Below are 14,664 nucleotides of genomic sequence, written 5' to 3' on the forward strand. Positions count from 1 at the left end.
GGCACCGTTAATAGACATAGAGAATGTCCAGAGGAGTATTGATTTGGGTAAGATTTTGAATTTGTTTATAAAATATGTTGAATTTAAGATGTATATTGGGCATTAGAATGGAAATACCGATGGATAAAGATAAAGGTCAGGGCAATCAGAGCTGAATGTTTTGCCATTCATGCTAATGGTTAAATTCTGAGGTAAGATAGCTTCTCCAAGAGCCATTGCAAATACATGTTAAAATGCCAAATTTCAACTTTGGACTAGACAGGTAAAAGATGTGAAAAGGAAGGAAATACTCTATTTGTACTTCCCTTTCTTTCTTCTTGTTTTCCCTTTCTTTCTCTTTTTTGTTTAATCGGTTAGAACCAATTAAAATAAAAATTTTACATTAATTTAGTAAAAGAATATTTTAAAGTTACATAGTCCTGCCTATATTTACTGTTAAAGTGTTTTTTGAAAAAACATGTTTTATCTTCCTTTGTAGCCATCTTTCAACAGTTCTGGGAAACAAGTTTGACCATGGCGCTGAAGCCATTGTACCTACGCTTTTTAATCTTGTCCCCAATAGTGCAAAAGTCATGGCAACTTCTGGATGTGCAGCAATCAGATTCATCATTCGGGTAGGTTCTCTCTGTTCTTCTGTCTTCCTTCCTCCCTCCTACCGTACCCCCTCTTTTTTCCAATGTACTTAAATAAATCATTGGTATATTTTTAACCCCAAGAAAAAACTCACTTTTGAATTACTTTTCTGATAATAAATGCTCTACATTGTTATTATAGTTATTCTAGAACATTTGAATAATACAGACAATTACAAAGTAAATATGCTTGCATACAGAATATAATATACACATGCAGGTACGTGTGCATGTGTGTGCAGGTAGTCATGTTTTAAGTAGTAACAGGCAAATGTAAAACAGTAAAAATGTTACAGGCAGTGGTAAAAGATGACAGAAATATTCTCTGGATACCATTTGCTTGTAGTGTCAGTTTCCACCCTTTCACTTTGAGTCTATGTTTGTGCTTGTATCTGAGAGATGTCTCTTGGAGGCAGCATATGGTTGGGTTTAGTTTTTTGATCCAATCTGCTATTCTGTGCCTTTTTATTGGTGAGTTCAGTCCATTTACATTTAGGGTGATTATTGATATGTGAGGATTTCCTATCATTCTATCATTGGTTTTCTTGTAAGACTGTGTCTCCATTGTTTCTTTGCCTTTTTGTTGTTGTCTGTTATTTCTGTCTGTGGTATTCTGTGATTTTTCCCTCTGTTTTTCTTTTATTACTTTATTTCAGTTCTGGATTTTTTTTGTGTGCGGTTACCATTAAGTTTATGTAAAAGAAAGTTTGATGTTTAGAATATCCCATTTTCTTCAGCACACTTACTTTCTCCTTCCCATATTCTGTTTCAGGCCTTTACTCTCCCCCTTTTTATGTTTTGGTTGCTACAAATTGTCCCTGTTGATGGTGGTCGAATAGCCACCTTTAGTATTTCTTGTAGTGCAGGTCGTGTGTTAGAAAATTCCCTCAGCTTCTGTATGTCTGGAAAGGTCTTTATTCTTCCTTCATATCTAAAGGATATCTTTGCTGGATATATATTCTTGGCTCATAATTTCTCTCTTTCAATAGTTTGAATATTTGGTTCCACTCCCTCCTGGCTTGTAGAGTTTCTGCTGAAAAATCTGATGATAATCTAATGGGCTTTCCTTTATAGGTTACCATCTTCTTTTCCTTGGCTGCCTTGAGGATTATTTCTTTGTTGTTAATTTTTGATAGCTTCAATACAATGTGCCTTGGAGAAGGCCTGTTGGGATTGAGGTAACTAGGTGTTCATTTGCTTCTTGGATTCGAGGATCCAGTTCTTTCCACAAGCTTGGGAAGTTCTCCTTGACTATTTGTTTGAATATACTCTCTGTTCCCTTCTCTCTTCTCCTTCTGGTATGCCCATTATTCTTATCTTGCTCTTTCTGATGGAGTCAGAAAGTCCTTAAGCGGAGCCCTGGCAGTCCGAGGTCTTACCTCTCCCACAGCTGCGGTAATTCCGGGATGCAGTGAACTGGGAGCACTGAGCTAGGTCTGCGTCCTGTGCCTGTGTGCCCCACCTCACTTCTTCCTTCTCCCCTTCCCCCCCCCCACACACACAATTTGCCCACCTTTAGATGATTTCAGTAGTGCACCTCTTAGTCTTGCCTGTCTGCTGCGCAGGGAGTCCTTTGTGGAGTTATAGTTGTTCAATCTGTTGTAAATTCCAGGGGAGATTTCAGGAGGCTCACCTCATGCCGCCATTTTTATGATGTCTTTAACTTGCTTTTTAAATTTCACATACTTGGGTAGCTTCCCTTTTTTATACATATGATAATCTTTTTTAATCTCTAAATCTATTCTCTATTAAAGGAGATTACATCAAGAGAATTGTCCTCACCATTCTTCTCTCTGAAATTTATGGAGTCCTTTTTCTCCATCCATTTCCAACATTGTGTACCAACAGTCTCTTAAAAGTCTTACGGTTTAATAAATGGAATATTATTTCACATTCTACTTAGCATTTGTTAGATTATTAGAGATGTTAGGTATTTTTTCTTTATTCTTCTGTGGATTCCCAGTTTATAGTCTTTGTGCATTTTTCACTCACTGATTTCTAAGGCCTTTTTCTGTAAGTATATTAATTCTGTTTATGTATGTTGTAAACATTTTCTACTGTCTGTCAATCCTTCAAATATTGTTTAAGCTATTGTTTGTTATATATAGAACTTTTAAATTTTTATGTGTTGAGACAATGTTCTTTTTGTGGTTTCTGTTGTATTTAAAATGACCTTGTCTATTTCAGAATTAGAAAAATATTCAGTTGTTTAAAACTCTCATATAAATTTTGTTTCTTAGGTTTAGATCTAATTGGATTTTATTTCTGTGTTAAATATAGCTATCTTAATTTTATTTACACCCGCGAAATACAAAACAGGTTGACCCAATGGCATGTAGTGCATTGTTGTTCAGTCTTTCCCTGAAATGCCACCATTTTTATATAGTAAATTTTCATAAATAGATGGGTCGGTTTTTTTCCTTAAATGCCTTTTCAGTTTCTTTGATCAGTTTGTCCTTTTCTGTTACAGAAAGGACTGCTCTACAAGAAGGATTTTTTTTTTCCACAATAAAATGCAATGCCTATTTAAAAATAACGTGAATCTGTCTATGAAGATGGCCTTTTTTTTCTCTTTTAATATTTTTTTAAGGTTCTCTAAGTCTGGCAACTTCATAACAGTGTTGAAAAATAGTGGGAATTTTTGAGATCTTTGTTTTATCTCTGAGTTTAATGGGAGTACTTTAAATATGATGTTTGGTGTGGTTTTCTATGGATACTCTATATCAGGTTATCGGAACTTCCTTCTATTCATATTTTGATGAGGAATAGATGTAGAATCTTATCAAATATCCTTTTAATAGCTTTTGAAATTATTCTTCTCATTTATCCATTATACATTCATAAACTAAATTCTACTTGGCCAGTGTATATTATGAAACTGTTAGATTCAGTTTGCAAATATTTTAGTTTAGATTTTGGTATTTGTTTTAATAAGTCTTGTAGAATTTTTATATTTCCTGTTTTACATATTTTGTTATTACACTGTTCTTTTATTAGGGTTTTCTGACCTTAGAAGTTATCTAAAAACAATTCTAATGTTTTAGATTCTGTGTCTTCTTACATACAACTCTTTGAAGGGTTGCTGGTTATTTGTATTTTCTCAAAATATCAGTTTCATACATATTTTAAGAATCTTTGACATAAGGTTATATACTGTATTCACTTAATTAAAAAAAAAGTCTCTAGCACTGTGCTTATGTTATCACTTTTTCTTCTTGTAATACTACATGTTCAGATTTTTGGTTTTTTTTTTTTTTTTTTACACTTTCTATAGGCATTGTCATGGCCCTTTTTTAAGTGTCACAATTTAGTTTTATTGGTTCCAGTTGGGTTCTTTAATTTTTTTCTAATTTAGTTTCTATACTGAAGTTTCTTAATTTCTTTTTGACTTGGGTTGGCTTACTTCTCTTTCTTTTTTTCTAGTTTTTTGTGGTGTATCCTTAGATAATTTGTCCAGTTTTTGTCATTTACTATTAAAGGGTTATAGGCTTTCCTTTTTTTTTTTTTTTAATTGGGAAATATTGGAGAACAGTGTGTTTCTCCAGGTCCCATCAGCTCCAAGTCATTGTCCTTCAATCTAGTTATGGAGGGCACAGTCCAGCTCCAAGTCCAGTCACCATTTTCAGTCTCTAGTTGCAGGGGGCACGGCCCACCATCCCATATGGGAATTGGGATTCCACCATCCCAACCTTGTTGTTGAGAGCTCGCCTTCTAACCAACTGAGCCATCTGACCGTATAGTCTTTCTTTTGACTTTACTATTGATAGCATCCTAATGATTTAGATTTACCACAGTCTCTTTATATTTCAGTCATTTGTAATTCCCATTTCAACTTCCTCTTTGACTTACATAATGATACTGTTTGCATTTTCAGATCATTCTTTTGTTCTTGTCACCATTTTATAATTTTATGACATTTTGATTAGACAACTTAGTTGTACTCTTTTTCGGTAAATGATTTTAATTTTATTGGTGTCCTAGTACATCATAAATTTATATTAGTAGTCCTGTAGCATTTGTAAAATATGGAATTCATTTGCAAAGTACAATAGAGTACTGCGTTTATCACTACATCTAGCTTGATATTTATATTATTCAAATTCTTATGGTCTCATTTTTTAAAAAGCTTCATTTGGCAAATTCTGATTCTAGTTTTTGTCAATTTCATTTTCCTAACAGTTCTTGCTTTGTGTACTTTATGTGTATGGTCAAAATTTTTTACTGCTACCATGTTGAAATAGTTTTTCCCCCCAGTCTTTTCGGTTTTTTGTTCATTGTGCTTTCTTCTTACCTGTTTCTTATTTTCTGAGAAATTCCTTATTTTTTGTCGGTGTCAAGAATAAAATCTCTGTTTTACTTCCCCTGCCTTTGAAAAAGTATACATTTTCTCATTCGTGTTATATTTTTCCCTTAACCATTAAATTAAATTGAACAACATTTTCATGTTCACCAGTTGATATTAACTATGTTTTTATTGCTTTCATTCGTGGCCAGTTTTTATTAATAAACTCTTCTTATTTTTTAATTGGTTCTGGATAATTTTTGTTAGGTTTTAGTGTGTTCTCAATTTTCACTTGTATTTGTCTTTGCATATTTCGAAATGGCTTTTTTTTACCCTTACACAACAACTGAAAAATTGGACTTTATTTTAGGTTCACAGTCCTTTCCTTCAGAATTGTTTGCATTTCCCTCAGAATTGTTTTTTAAGTTTTTAATGTTGTCTCAAAGAAATAAGATACCATTTGATCTTTGTATAGAAAAAAAAAAAAAATAGAAAGCTTTATAAAATAGTCTGTTTGTGTTAGAAATTTCCCCACAGTAGTTCTAGGAGTAGATCAACTATCTTGAGTGCCTTCCTTACACAATGGGTAAGGATTTCTGACTGAAATGAATTTTTCTTAAATTTATGTTAAATGCCATGGATTGGTTATTTATTGCTTTTCTTTTCTTGGCCATGTTTTTTTCTTCTATTATTCTTGTTATACAGATTTTGGAACCCTCAATATCATTTATCATTTCTTAGATAATTTTTTGTCTCTTGTCATACTGCTGTATATGCCCTTAGGAAAAATTCCATTAAATTTCATTTACTTAATAGTACCCATTTTTCCATTCTTAGGCTTTAATTGTTTTCAAATTTCTCATTTTTTCATGAGCTTGTTCCATGTTATTGGTGTAGTATTCTATCATCTCACTGAAAATACACGTCAGGTGTTTTTGTTTGTTTCATGTTATCTCCTGTTTTGTGCATTTTGTTTGTTTCCTAGGAGACTACCTTCTTAGATTGCTCTATTTGATTCCTAATTCTCTTTTTAATTTTAGAGAAGTTTTGTGTGTTTTTTTCAGTTTTCAATTCATATTAATAAATTAAAGTCTAAATTGTTCTGACTTAGTATTTGCTTGAATGCTTCATCTGCAATTGTGAAGGCCACTTTTTATTTTGCTTTGGTACAGCACTCCCTGAATATGGTTTAGCAGTACTTAGGTTATACTCTTTCCCTATCCCTGCCATTGTGTTGGATGTGGGTTAATCAGCAGTAGGGTCTAGGGGAGATGATGAGAGAGAGGAGGAGAATGGTAGGTGAGTGATGGTAGTATGTTGTGGCTAGGGCATCTCCTTAGGCTTTAACTTTATAGTAATGTTTGGGGAGTGAATTCTTTTGGGTGTTCTAGGAGAGCAGGTCCACAGAGCCCTTCCATGCTGAATGTAGCAGTTGAGTAGCACACAGGTTAGCACTCTCTTGCATTATTCTCTTGAACCGCTTCAGGTCTATGGGTGGTTTCCCTCTGAAGAAGCTGAAGACAGTGTTTTGTTTTGGTTGAGTTAGCTGAGGCAGACGCTGATGGGACACAGACATTCTCCTTCAGTGGAAAACTTGTTTCCCCCATACTTGAATCGCTATTGGCACACAGCCTTCAGCTGCCAGCCTCTTCAGGTTTCTCAGCTACAGAGAGCTAGATGCCTTTCCCAAGGGTTTGCCCCTTCCCAGTATGTTCCACATCCAGGAACTGATTGATGTGGAAGTGTAAAGGTTTGGCCATCTTGGACCAATTTGAGACTTCTCTGAAAGGCCGTTTTAGCTCCACAGCTCCCTTATGGTTTTGGGCAGAGATATCCTTGGACCATATCAGACAGAGATCAATTTCTTCCTCTTCCCACTCTTGCTTCCTTCTCATCCATTAAGATGTGTTGAGAAGCACTTAATATCCTACGTGCTAAGCTCCTTCTTCCTAGGTAACCCAACCTGTACCATTAGCTAAGAAGAAAAATAGAGATTCAAAGCATCAGATATGTATACTTAGGTTGCTATTTTATTCTTATGTCTATGTTGAACTTTTTAGTGTTTACTTCACTAAAGAGCATAAGAATTACTAGTAGAAGTCAAAAGATTATGTCTGTTGAACTTTACCTGAATTTTAGAGATATATGGATCAGCCAAAATGAAAGTTCAGTTAAAAAATCACCATTTCAAAGTGCTTTCCCTATAGTTAGGTATGTATGTAGATTCACTCCGATTACCTACTTTGATTACATAGCAGTTACTGTCTTCTACCAGCAGGAGTCATGCTACTTCAGAAAATATGACGGATACATTCCTAGTCCATCTCAGGGCTTCCTTCCCAAAACATACACTGTCCTAAAACAGTTCTCTGCAGTTGTACACTTAGCTTGTCTTCATTATATAATACTACAGTCACGCCTGTCATTCTGAAACTATGTCATCATTACTCTTGTTTTCATTTGGGAAACCGTTTTCATTCATCTTAATTTGTTTCAAAATCTGATTTTATGATCTTTTCATCCTGTACTAATGTAACTAAATACTTGAGTGTAACGCAAATAGAAGAAGGGATTATGTGAAGTTTACATTATTTTTCAACTTTTTCTAAACATCTTTTTCAGCATACTCATGTACCCAGACTTATACCTTTAATAACAAGCAATTGCACATCAAAATCAGTTCCTGTGAGAAGGTAAGTTTTAGGGGAGAATAAAATTGGTATAGTTTTAATACTGCATTATGTTTAATTTTTAGTTTGGTACAATAATTAGTTATTAATTTCTTTCCTGCTAGAAATCTTAATAAAATTTGTTATGTCATATAAGGGAAAATGAGTGAAGCAATTTTTGTGACCCCCCCCCCACACGTTTTTCAGTTTTATCATATTAAACTCTGGTATATTTGGGCTTCTGGTTTAACTTAACAGTTGAATTGAGGAAATGCTGGAGATGCAGGACTAGATGTGGAGCATAGCTAGTAGTCAGGTATATGGGTACAGGTGATGTTGCGCAAGTAAAGACTATAGAAGAGAAGTAGGCTGAGATCTGCAACAACCAGGTGAGCACCTGTTTTAAAGACAGGTGGAGAAAAAATGTTAATAAGGAAAAACGGCAGAACTGTGTCGTTAGATGCCTAGACAGAAGAGAAGCTCAAGAATGAGGCAGTTGAAGAAGTTGAGAACTAGAGGGCTTAGGAGAAAATACACAAATACCTGATTAAAAATGTATATACACACACACAAACAGGTGTATTTAAGGAAACAAATTGTAGAAATAGAAGATCTGTCACATCTTTCTTGGTCACTACTGTATATCTTCAATTTCTAGTGCACAGTAAGTAAGTATGTTTTAAATTAAATGAAATTTGTTAAATTTTGTATTTGACAAGCATTTTAAGTTAAACTCCTGGGGAATTCTTAACGATCTTTTTGAACTATTGACCATAGGAATAGTTGGAGCCTTAAAATAAGTTAAGTATTCTACAGTTAAGATATCGAAAAACAGTGAGTCGTCTTTTGACATCTGTGGGAGATTGGTTCCAAAATCTGCAGATGCGCAAGTCCTTTATATAAAATGGAATAGTATTTGCATATAACCGATGTCCCTACACATCATTTCATTTGTGTGAATTCAGCATAGTGTTTGGTGCATGGCAAATTCAAATTTTGCTTTTTGGAATTTTCTGGGATTTTGTATGTGTGTGTGTGTGTGTGTGTGTGAATATTTTCAAACCATGGTTGGTTGAATCCATGGATATGAAACCTGTGGATACAGGGCCGATTATACTGTAATTCAGGGGTCAAAATGCAATATTATAGAAGAAAGTATTAATTAGCATTTTGTTATAAATTAATATAGCATAACATTTAGTTATAATTAACTTCTATTTTTCAGGCGTTCATTTGAATTTTTAGATTTATTATTACAAGAGTGGCAGACTCATTCATTGGAAAGGTATGCAGTGACTCACCTTCTCTCTCCTCCCTCCCCTCCCCACTGTTACTGATTGTTTAGATGTCAATGGTATTAGTTTTGCATTATTTCTCATTTTGCCTTCAAAGTTATTTGTACTAGTTTTCCCTTAAAGCTGTAGTGTGATCCTCATATTATTCGTTGTACTATAAATAGTGTGTTTTTCTTTTCTTCTTTGTAGGGTGATTGAGGATCCCTTAGGTAGAATGAATCATATAAGATACTCCAGGTTAAATAGGGCAAAAACTTAAAAATGTATCTCTAGTCATGTGAGATAGGTTTAGTGAGGTGCAGTTAATCAAGTAATGAATGATTTAAGATAGAGTGATGGAAGGCACTGCCTTTCAGAGGAGAGAGATTAAAAAAAAAAAAAAAATGATGTCGCAAATTTTCTCCACATCAGGTGTCATTGGTTAGGTAATATACTGGGCAGTGTTTAATGTAGCTCTGAGATGAACAAGAGGAAAATGTGGGCAGCTGGTTGGTCACTGGCTTTTTGCATGACTGTATTTCTCATTGGTTTCAAGTTTGAAGTTTGGGATATATCTGCGTTTATGTTGAATATGTTGCTGATTTTCCATTTTAATGGAAATCATTAAATTTGTTCATAGCCCCCCCCCCCTTTTTTAAAGTAGAATTTGTTGTTTAATACAGGTATGATATAATTTCCAGTTTTCTTTAAGTTCGTTTGTGGCATCTACTATTAGTCAGATTATAACTGATGATACTACTAGCAAATCATTTTCTACATTGGTGTGTTAATAAGGAACCTCACAGTTTATTTTTTATTCACTAAAATTTTTAAATTTGGTTATTATATATTTGTACATTATCTGGATTTCATATAAAAATAATTGTTTTCAGGTTTATAATGTTTGACTTGCCAGACGGAAATTATACGTGAATGAAATGTATGAAGTAGATTATTAGAAAATCTTCCAATCTTAGATTTATTATTGTGCAGTAATTAATTTTTTACCTCTTCTGCCCCTTTGTGATTGATGTGTAAACACATAGGCAGTAAGTATCATTTGTGGTGAAATACATAGTTTTACACATGAATCTAAAGATATTTTATTTTATAGACATGCAGCTGTCTTGGTTGAAACTATTAAAAAGGGAATTCATGATGCTGATGCTGAGGCCAGAGTGGAGGCAAGAAAGTAAGTCTGTAATACATTTTTGTGACAGTTTAAACACACTTTGGTCTTTTCATTGAAAGGCATTATGTTGGGAGAATGAAAATACCAGAAGTTTCCCAAGTATTGTACTTGATTAGCTCTTTAGTAAAAGTGAGATTAATTTTTCTCCATTAAATCTGCACTATATATCTAATAGTTTTCTTCACGTTGTCATTTGTATAATCATCAGTATTCCTTCTATTCCATCATGACATTCACTTTCATTGAGAATAAATGTAACTATCATTTGTTGAGTACATGTTATGTACACGATACTGTGTGAGGCAGTTGGTATTCATTATTTTCTAATACAGAGGGTGCCAATAAAATGTATACACATTTTAAGAAAGGAAAAAACTATTAAAATTGTAATTCTGAATATATACGGATAACAAAAGATGAATACAAGTCACGTTTGACTTCTGCAACTACAAGTGGTGCTCAGAGTGGTTACCATAAGCATCCAGAAACTTCTGATTATAGGCGAACTACTGCTTCAGCAATGGTGACCAAAGTGTCCACTTGTATACATTTTTTTGGCACCCCCGGTATTTAAAATGATCCTGCAAAAGCAACATCTCCTTAGATTGACAACTTAAGGTTGGAGATTTGGGGGTGTCCCATGGACACATGAATCATAAAGGATCACAGCAATGTTTTGAACTGAGATCTGTTTTCTCAATAGCATGCCATCATTCCACCCAAATTTGTTAAATTTAGAAAGCCTTCACTTGATATATAATGGATGTATTAAAACCTACATGCTCATCTTCATTCTTGAATGCACACACTTTACTGTTAATGTCTAATCATGTAAAGCTATTACATTGTGCTTTTTTTCCTTTTTTGTTGTTTGTTCATTTGTTTTACAGGACATATATGGGTCTTAGAAACCATTTTCCTGGTGAAGCTGAAACATTGTATAATTCCCTTGAGCCACCTTATCAGAAGAGTCTTCAAACTTACTTAAAGAGTTCTGGCAGTGTAGCATCTCTTCCACAATCAGACAGGTCTTCGTCCAGCTCACAGGAAAGTCTCAAGTAAGGTCATATACGTGATAATTATTGATTTCTTACTCTACCCATTTCCCTAGAGTTTCTTAAGTTGGATCGTTGAATATCTGCTTGCTTGCACTTAAAGCCTTGAAAAGAATGATTTGAATGTACTTATTTTCTCTGGTCTGTTGTTTCAAGGGTTGAATTACATGCTGGTGTAATTTCTTCTCTCTGAGTAAAGTTTTTGTGATTCAGATTTTGTTTCTATATGTTCACGTCTGTGAAAAAGGTTGGGAAGCACTGATTTATATTCATTTTTTTAATACTCCCCAAATAGTTTATACAGTAAGTAGCCCATTTGTAGGTCATTATGATGGAGGAATTGTCATGGAGATTCCACAGTCATGTTCAGTACTCTGAGGCAGTAAAAACTCCATTGCTTTCCTCACCTCCTGCACAGCTCCAGATTTCAGCAAATCCCTCAAGGGGCAATATTATCTAGTATCTGACTCATTTATCTGTAACTCCATTCTCATCATTATGTTGGCTACCTCCAACCCTACTGGCTTGGCAGCCTTAACCCTATTTTCAATGAGATTGCTAACATCTCAGATGCCTTCTTGGCTCCCTAGCAGTGGCCACAGTATCTGCAGATTTCCCCAGGGAAGAGCAGCTCACAGAATGTGAGCTTACCTCTTCGTAATTTCTGTCTTTTTGGGACTTTGATCTCACAAAGATTATCAGTTGCCTTGGCAGCTCTCTGATGCAGAACTAGGACCAGGGTGAGGCAAATAAGGCACCTAGAGGGCAAAATTCAAGGAAGCACTCACAGGATTTTGTGAGTGCTGTACTAAAGTTCAGTGACTTGTAAGTTTTCAGAATAAAAGCATCTGATTTCAAAAAATTATTGTGGAAATAATTACCTAGCTAAACTTTTTTAAATGTGTAATAAGTCCTTCACTTCCATTGAGCTTGTTTGCTTTTTCCCCTTTACTTTTATTTACTATGCTCAGACTTCAAAGTGCATATGAAGCACCTGAAGATCTTGTTAAAATGCAGAATCTGTTTCAGTATATCTGGGATGGGTTCTGAGATTTTGCAATTTTTTTATGTGCTCCTGTGTGATGTCAGTGTTTTTTGTCCATGGATCATACTTTGAGTAGCAAGGATTTAAACAAGATATTTTATCTTACTATAGTATAACACATTTAAACATAAACAATTTTAAATTCTGTGAACCTCGAAGTGGTCTGCTTCAGTCTAATAAGGTACCAATTTTAGGGGACAGCTATAAAAATAATGCAATACTGCGTTTAACTACAAATTTACTATTTGATAATAATCTAAAGAATATTTTTCATTAGCCTGATGTTTTTGCTTCTCTCTTTCCACCACCTTTACAATTTATAGATATGCTTTCAAGATCTCCCTTATTTACATGGATGCGTTCTTTTTTTTTTTTTTTTTTTTTAACTTTTATTTATTTAAGTGTGTTTTTCCAGGACCCATCAACTCCAGGTCAAGTAGTTGTTTCAACCTAGTTGTGGAAGGCACAGCTCACAGTGTCCCATGTGGGGATCAAACCGGCAACCTTGTTAAGAGCACCGCGCTCTCACCAACTGAGCTATCCGGCCGTCCCTACTTGATATATTCTTTATGTATGGGCTGCAGAGTACTGTTGTAATTAAAGATAAATAATGTCTTTGAGATGATTAGAGCTGCTTTCCTCTCTAATCACACATGTTATCCTCAGCAGTAGTTCTCAGCCTTGTTTCTGTGGCCCCACACTGAATAGCACTGCTGTAGGTAGTGTGATACATATATGGTAACCGCATGAGTTACAAAGGGCCACAACCATTATGACTTAGGTAAGACAGGCTTTGGTTACACTGAATTCCCTGTGTGCTGGTAATAACACAACCTCTCTCTAAGTAAAATACCTTGGAATACAAGTGTTGGAGAGTGCTATTATTCAGTCCTCTATGGTGAGCCCTATAACGTGTGCTGAGGGCCAGAGTGAACAACAGCAAACTGGCCCCTTTCTCTGTTGAGTTTGTAGTCTTTATTTTCATTTTTGCTTCACAGCTAGTTGAGATACCATTGATATGTAACACCAACTGTGGTAAAGTGATGTGTAAAAGGAAATTTAAAATTAGAAGTACTTCTCAACTCTGTAGAAAACTCAGTATCATTTCCGTAATTGTTATCAGAGGAGTAATAAATTACATCTTCTTACTAAAAGTATTTCCTTTTACCTTGCAGTCGCCCTTTTTCTTCCAAATGGTCTACCGCAAACCCATCAACTGTAGCTGGAAGAGGTAAATTGCCTTTTTAATTAAAAGTCATAGCATTTTATTTAGTAAATAAAGTAAAAGCAACTTTATCAAAGAAGTAAAAGTTACTATGTAAAATAATTTTCTCGCTGTGGGTCACATCAAAACAATTTAAAATATTGCATTTAGCTTTTTAAAACTGTTTTATATGCTTTTAAAGCTTTCAAAATGTAGCTTTTAAACTGTTTTAAACATTTAAACTCTTGATTGACCCACAGTGAGAATATTATTTTATAAAATAATCTAATACCACACATATACAGCTGTACTTGTATTTGTACACCATATATACAATGTAGTCTATACAATCTTATGCATACAATATATATATAGTATGTAGTTTATTGTATACACGTATACATATATACCATAATATGAAGTTGAATGAAGCACTATTTACCCTTACTTATGATGTACTGTTTTCTGTTTTGCTTAATTTCTTTAAAATGCTTGTCATGACTCACTCAATTGATTTCACAGCCTATTAATGGGTCACAGCTAAAAACTAAAGACCAGAAATTTAATGGCTTAATTTACAGTGCCTAAGAGTAGCAGAACCTGCATTTTTTTCTAAATAACCCTACTCCCATACTAGTCCTCCTTGCTTTTTTCTGATAGTAAAAAAATCTCACTGTTGCCATCTATTTATCTTGTACAGTGCTTCATTTTCGTGAGTCAGTCATGAATATCTGTATCTACAAAACAATCGTATAAATTTTACAAAGTATAGTTATTTTTCCCATTTTACAGAAGAGGAAAATGAGGCAGAGAAATATTGAGAAAGTTGTCCAAGAAGATTTAGTTGTAACAAGATTGAAACTGAGGCATTTCGACTTTAAAATACTATAAACTCCTTTCGAGTGCCCATTTGGCCACTGCTTCTTTTTTGACTATTTGTCATCATGGCTTAGCTCCTGGTGGCTTCAAGTTCACATAATTTTTACACTTAATATAAATAATATAGGTTACCTTTGCTTTGTTTTTCCATAGTATCAGCGGGCAGCAGCAAACCCAGTTCCCTTCCCGGAAGCCTGCAGCGTTCACGAAGTGACATTGATGTGAATGCTGCTGCGGGTGCCAAGGCACATCATGCTGCTGGGCAGTCTGTGCGAAGTGGGCGCTTAGGTGCAGGCGCCCTGAATCCAGGTTCCTATGCATCACTAGGTAAGGCAGCAAGTCATGGGAAACTGAACAGTGTTTTCTCCCTGGCCTCAGGGAAGTCAGAATCATCTTTATTTTATTCTTGTCAGTTAAACATAGTCCATACAT

The 14,664-nt window shown here is 34.7% G+C and overlaps 1 protein-coding gene across 50 annotated transcripts in view; it reads left to right on the forward strand.

Moving 5' to 3' along the window:
- CLASP2 (cytoplasmic linker associated protein 2) overlaps window positions 1-14,664 on the forward strand; it is a 140,940-nt gene that overhangs the window by 63,245 nt on the left and 63,031 nt on the right. For all 50 annotated transcript variants that reach the window (XM_074312691.1, XM_019727691.2, XM_074312660.1 and 47 more), the window contains 7 exons: window positions 479-614; window positions 7,537-7,607; window positions 8,809-8,868; window positions 9,972-10,049; window positions 10,940-11,107; window positions 13,325-13,380; window positions 14,386-14,559. In XM_074312691.1, coding sequence (XP_074168792.1) covers window positions 479-614; window positions 7,537-7,607; window positions 8,809-8,868; window positions 9,972-10,049; window positions 10,940-11,107; window positions 13,325-13,380; window positions 14,386-14,559 — 743 coding nt within the window. The remainder of the gene's footprint in view (window positions 1-478; window positions 615-7,536; window positions 7,608-8,808; window positions 8,869-9,971; window positions 10,050-10,939; window positions 11,108-13,324; window positions 13,381-14,385; window positions 14,560-14,664) is intronic.

This window comes from Rhinolophus sinicus, linkage group LG10 (assembly GCF_036562045.2).
Source record: "Rhinolophus sinicus isolate RSC01 linkage group LG10, ASM3656204v1, whole genome shotgun sequence".
Lineage (NCBI taxonomy): Eukaryota > Metazoa > Chordata > Mammalia > Chiroptera > Rhinolophidae > Rhinolophus > Rhinolophus sinicus.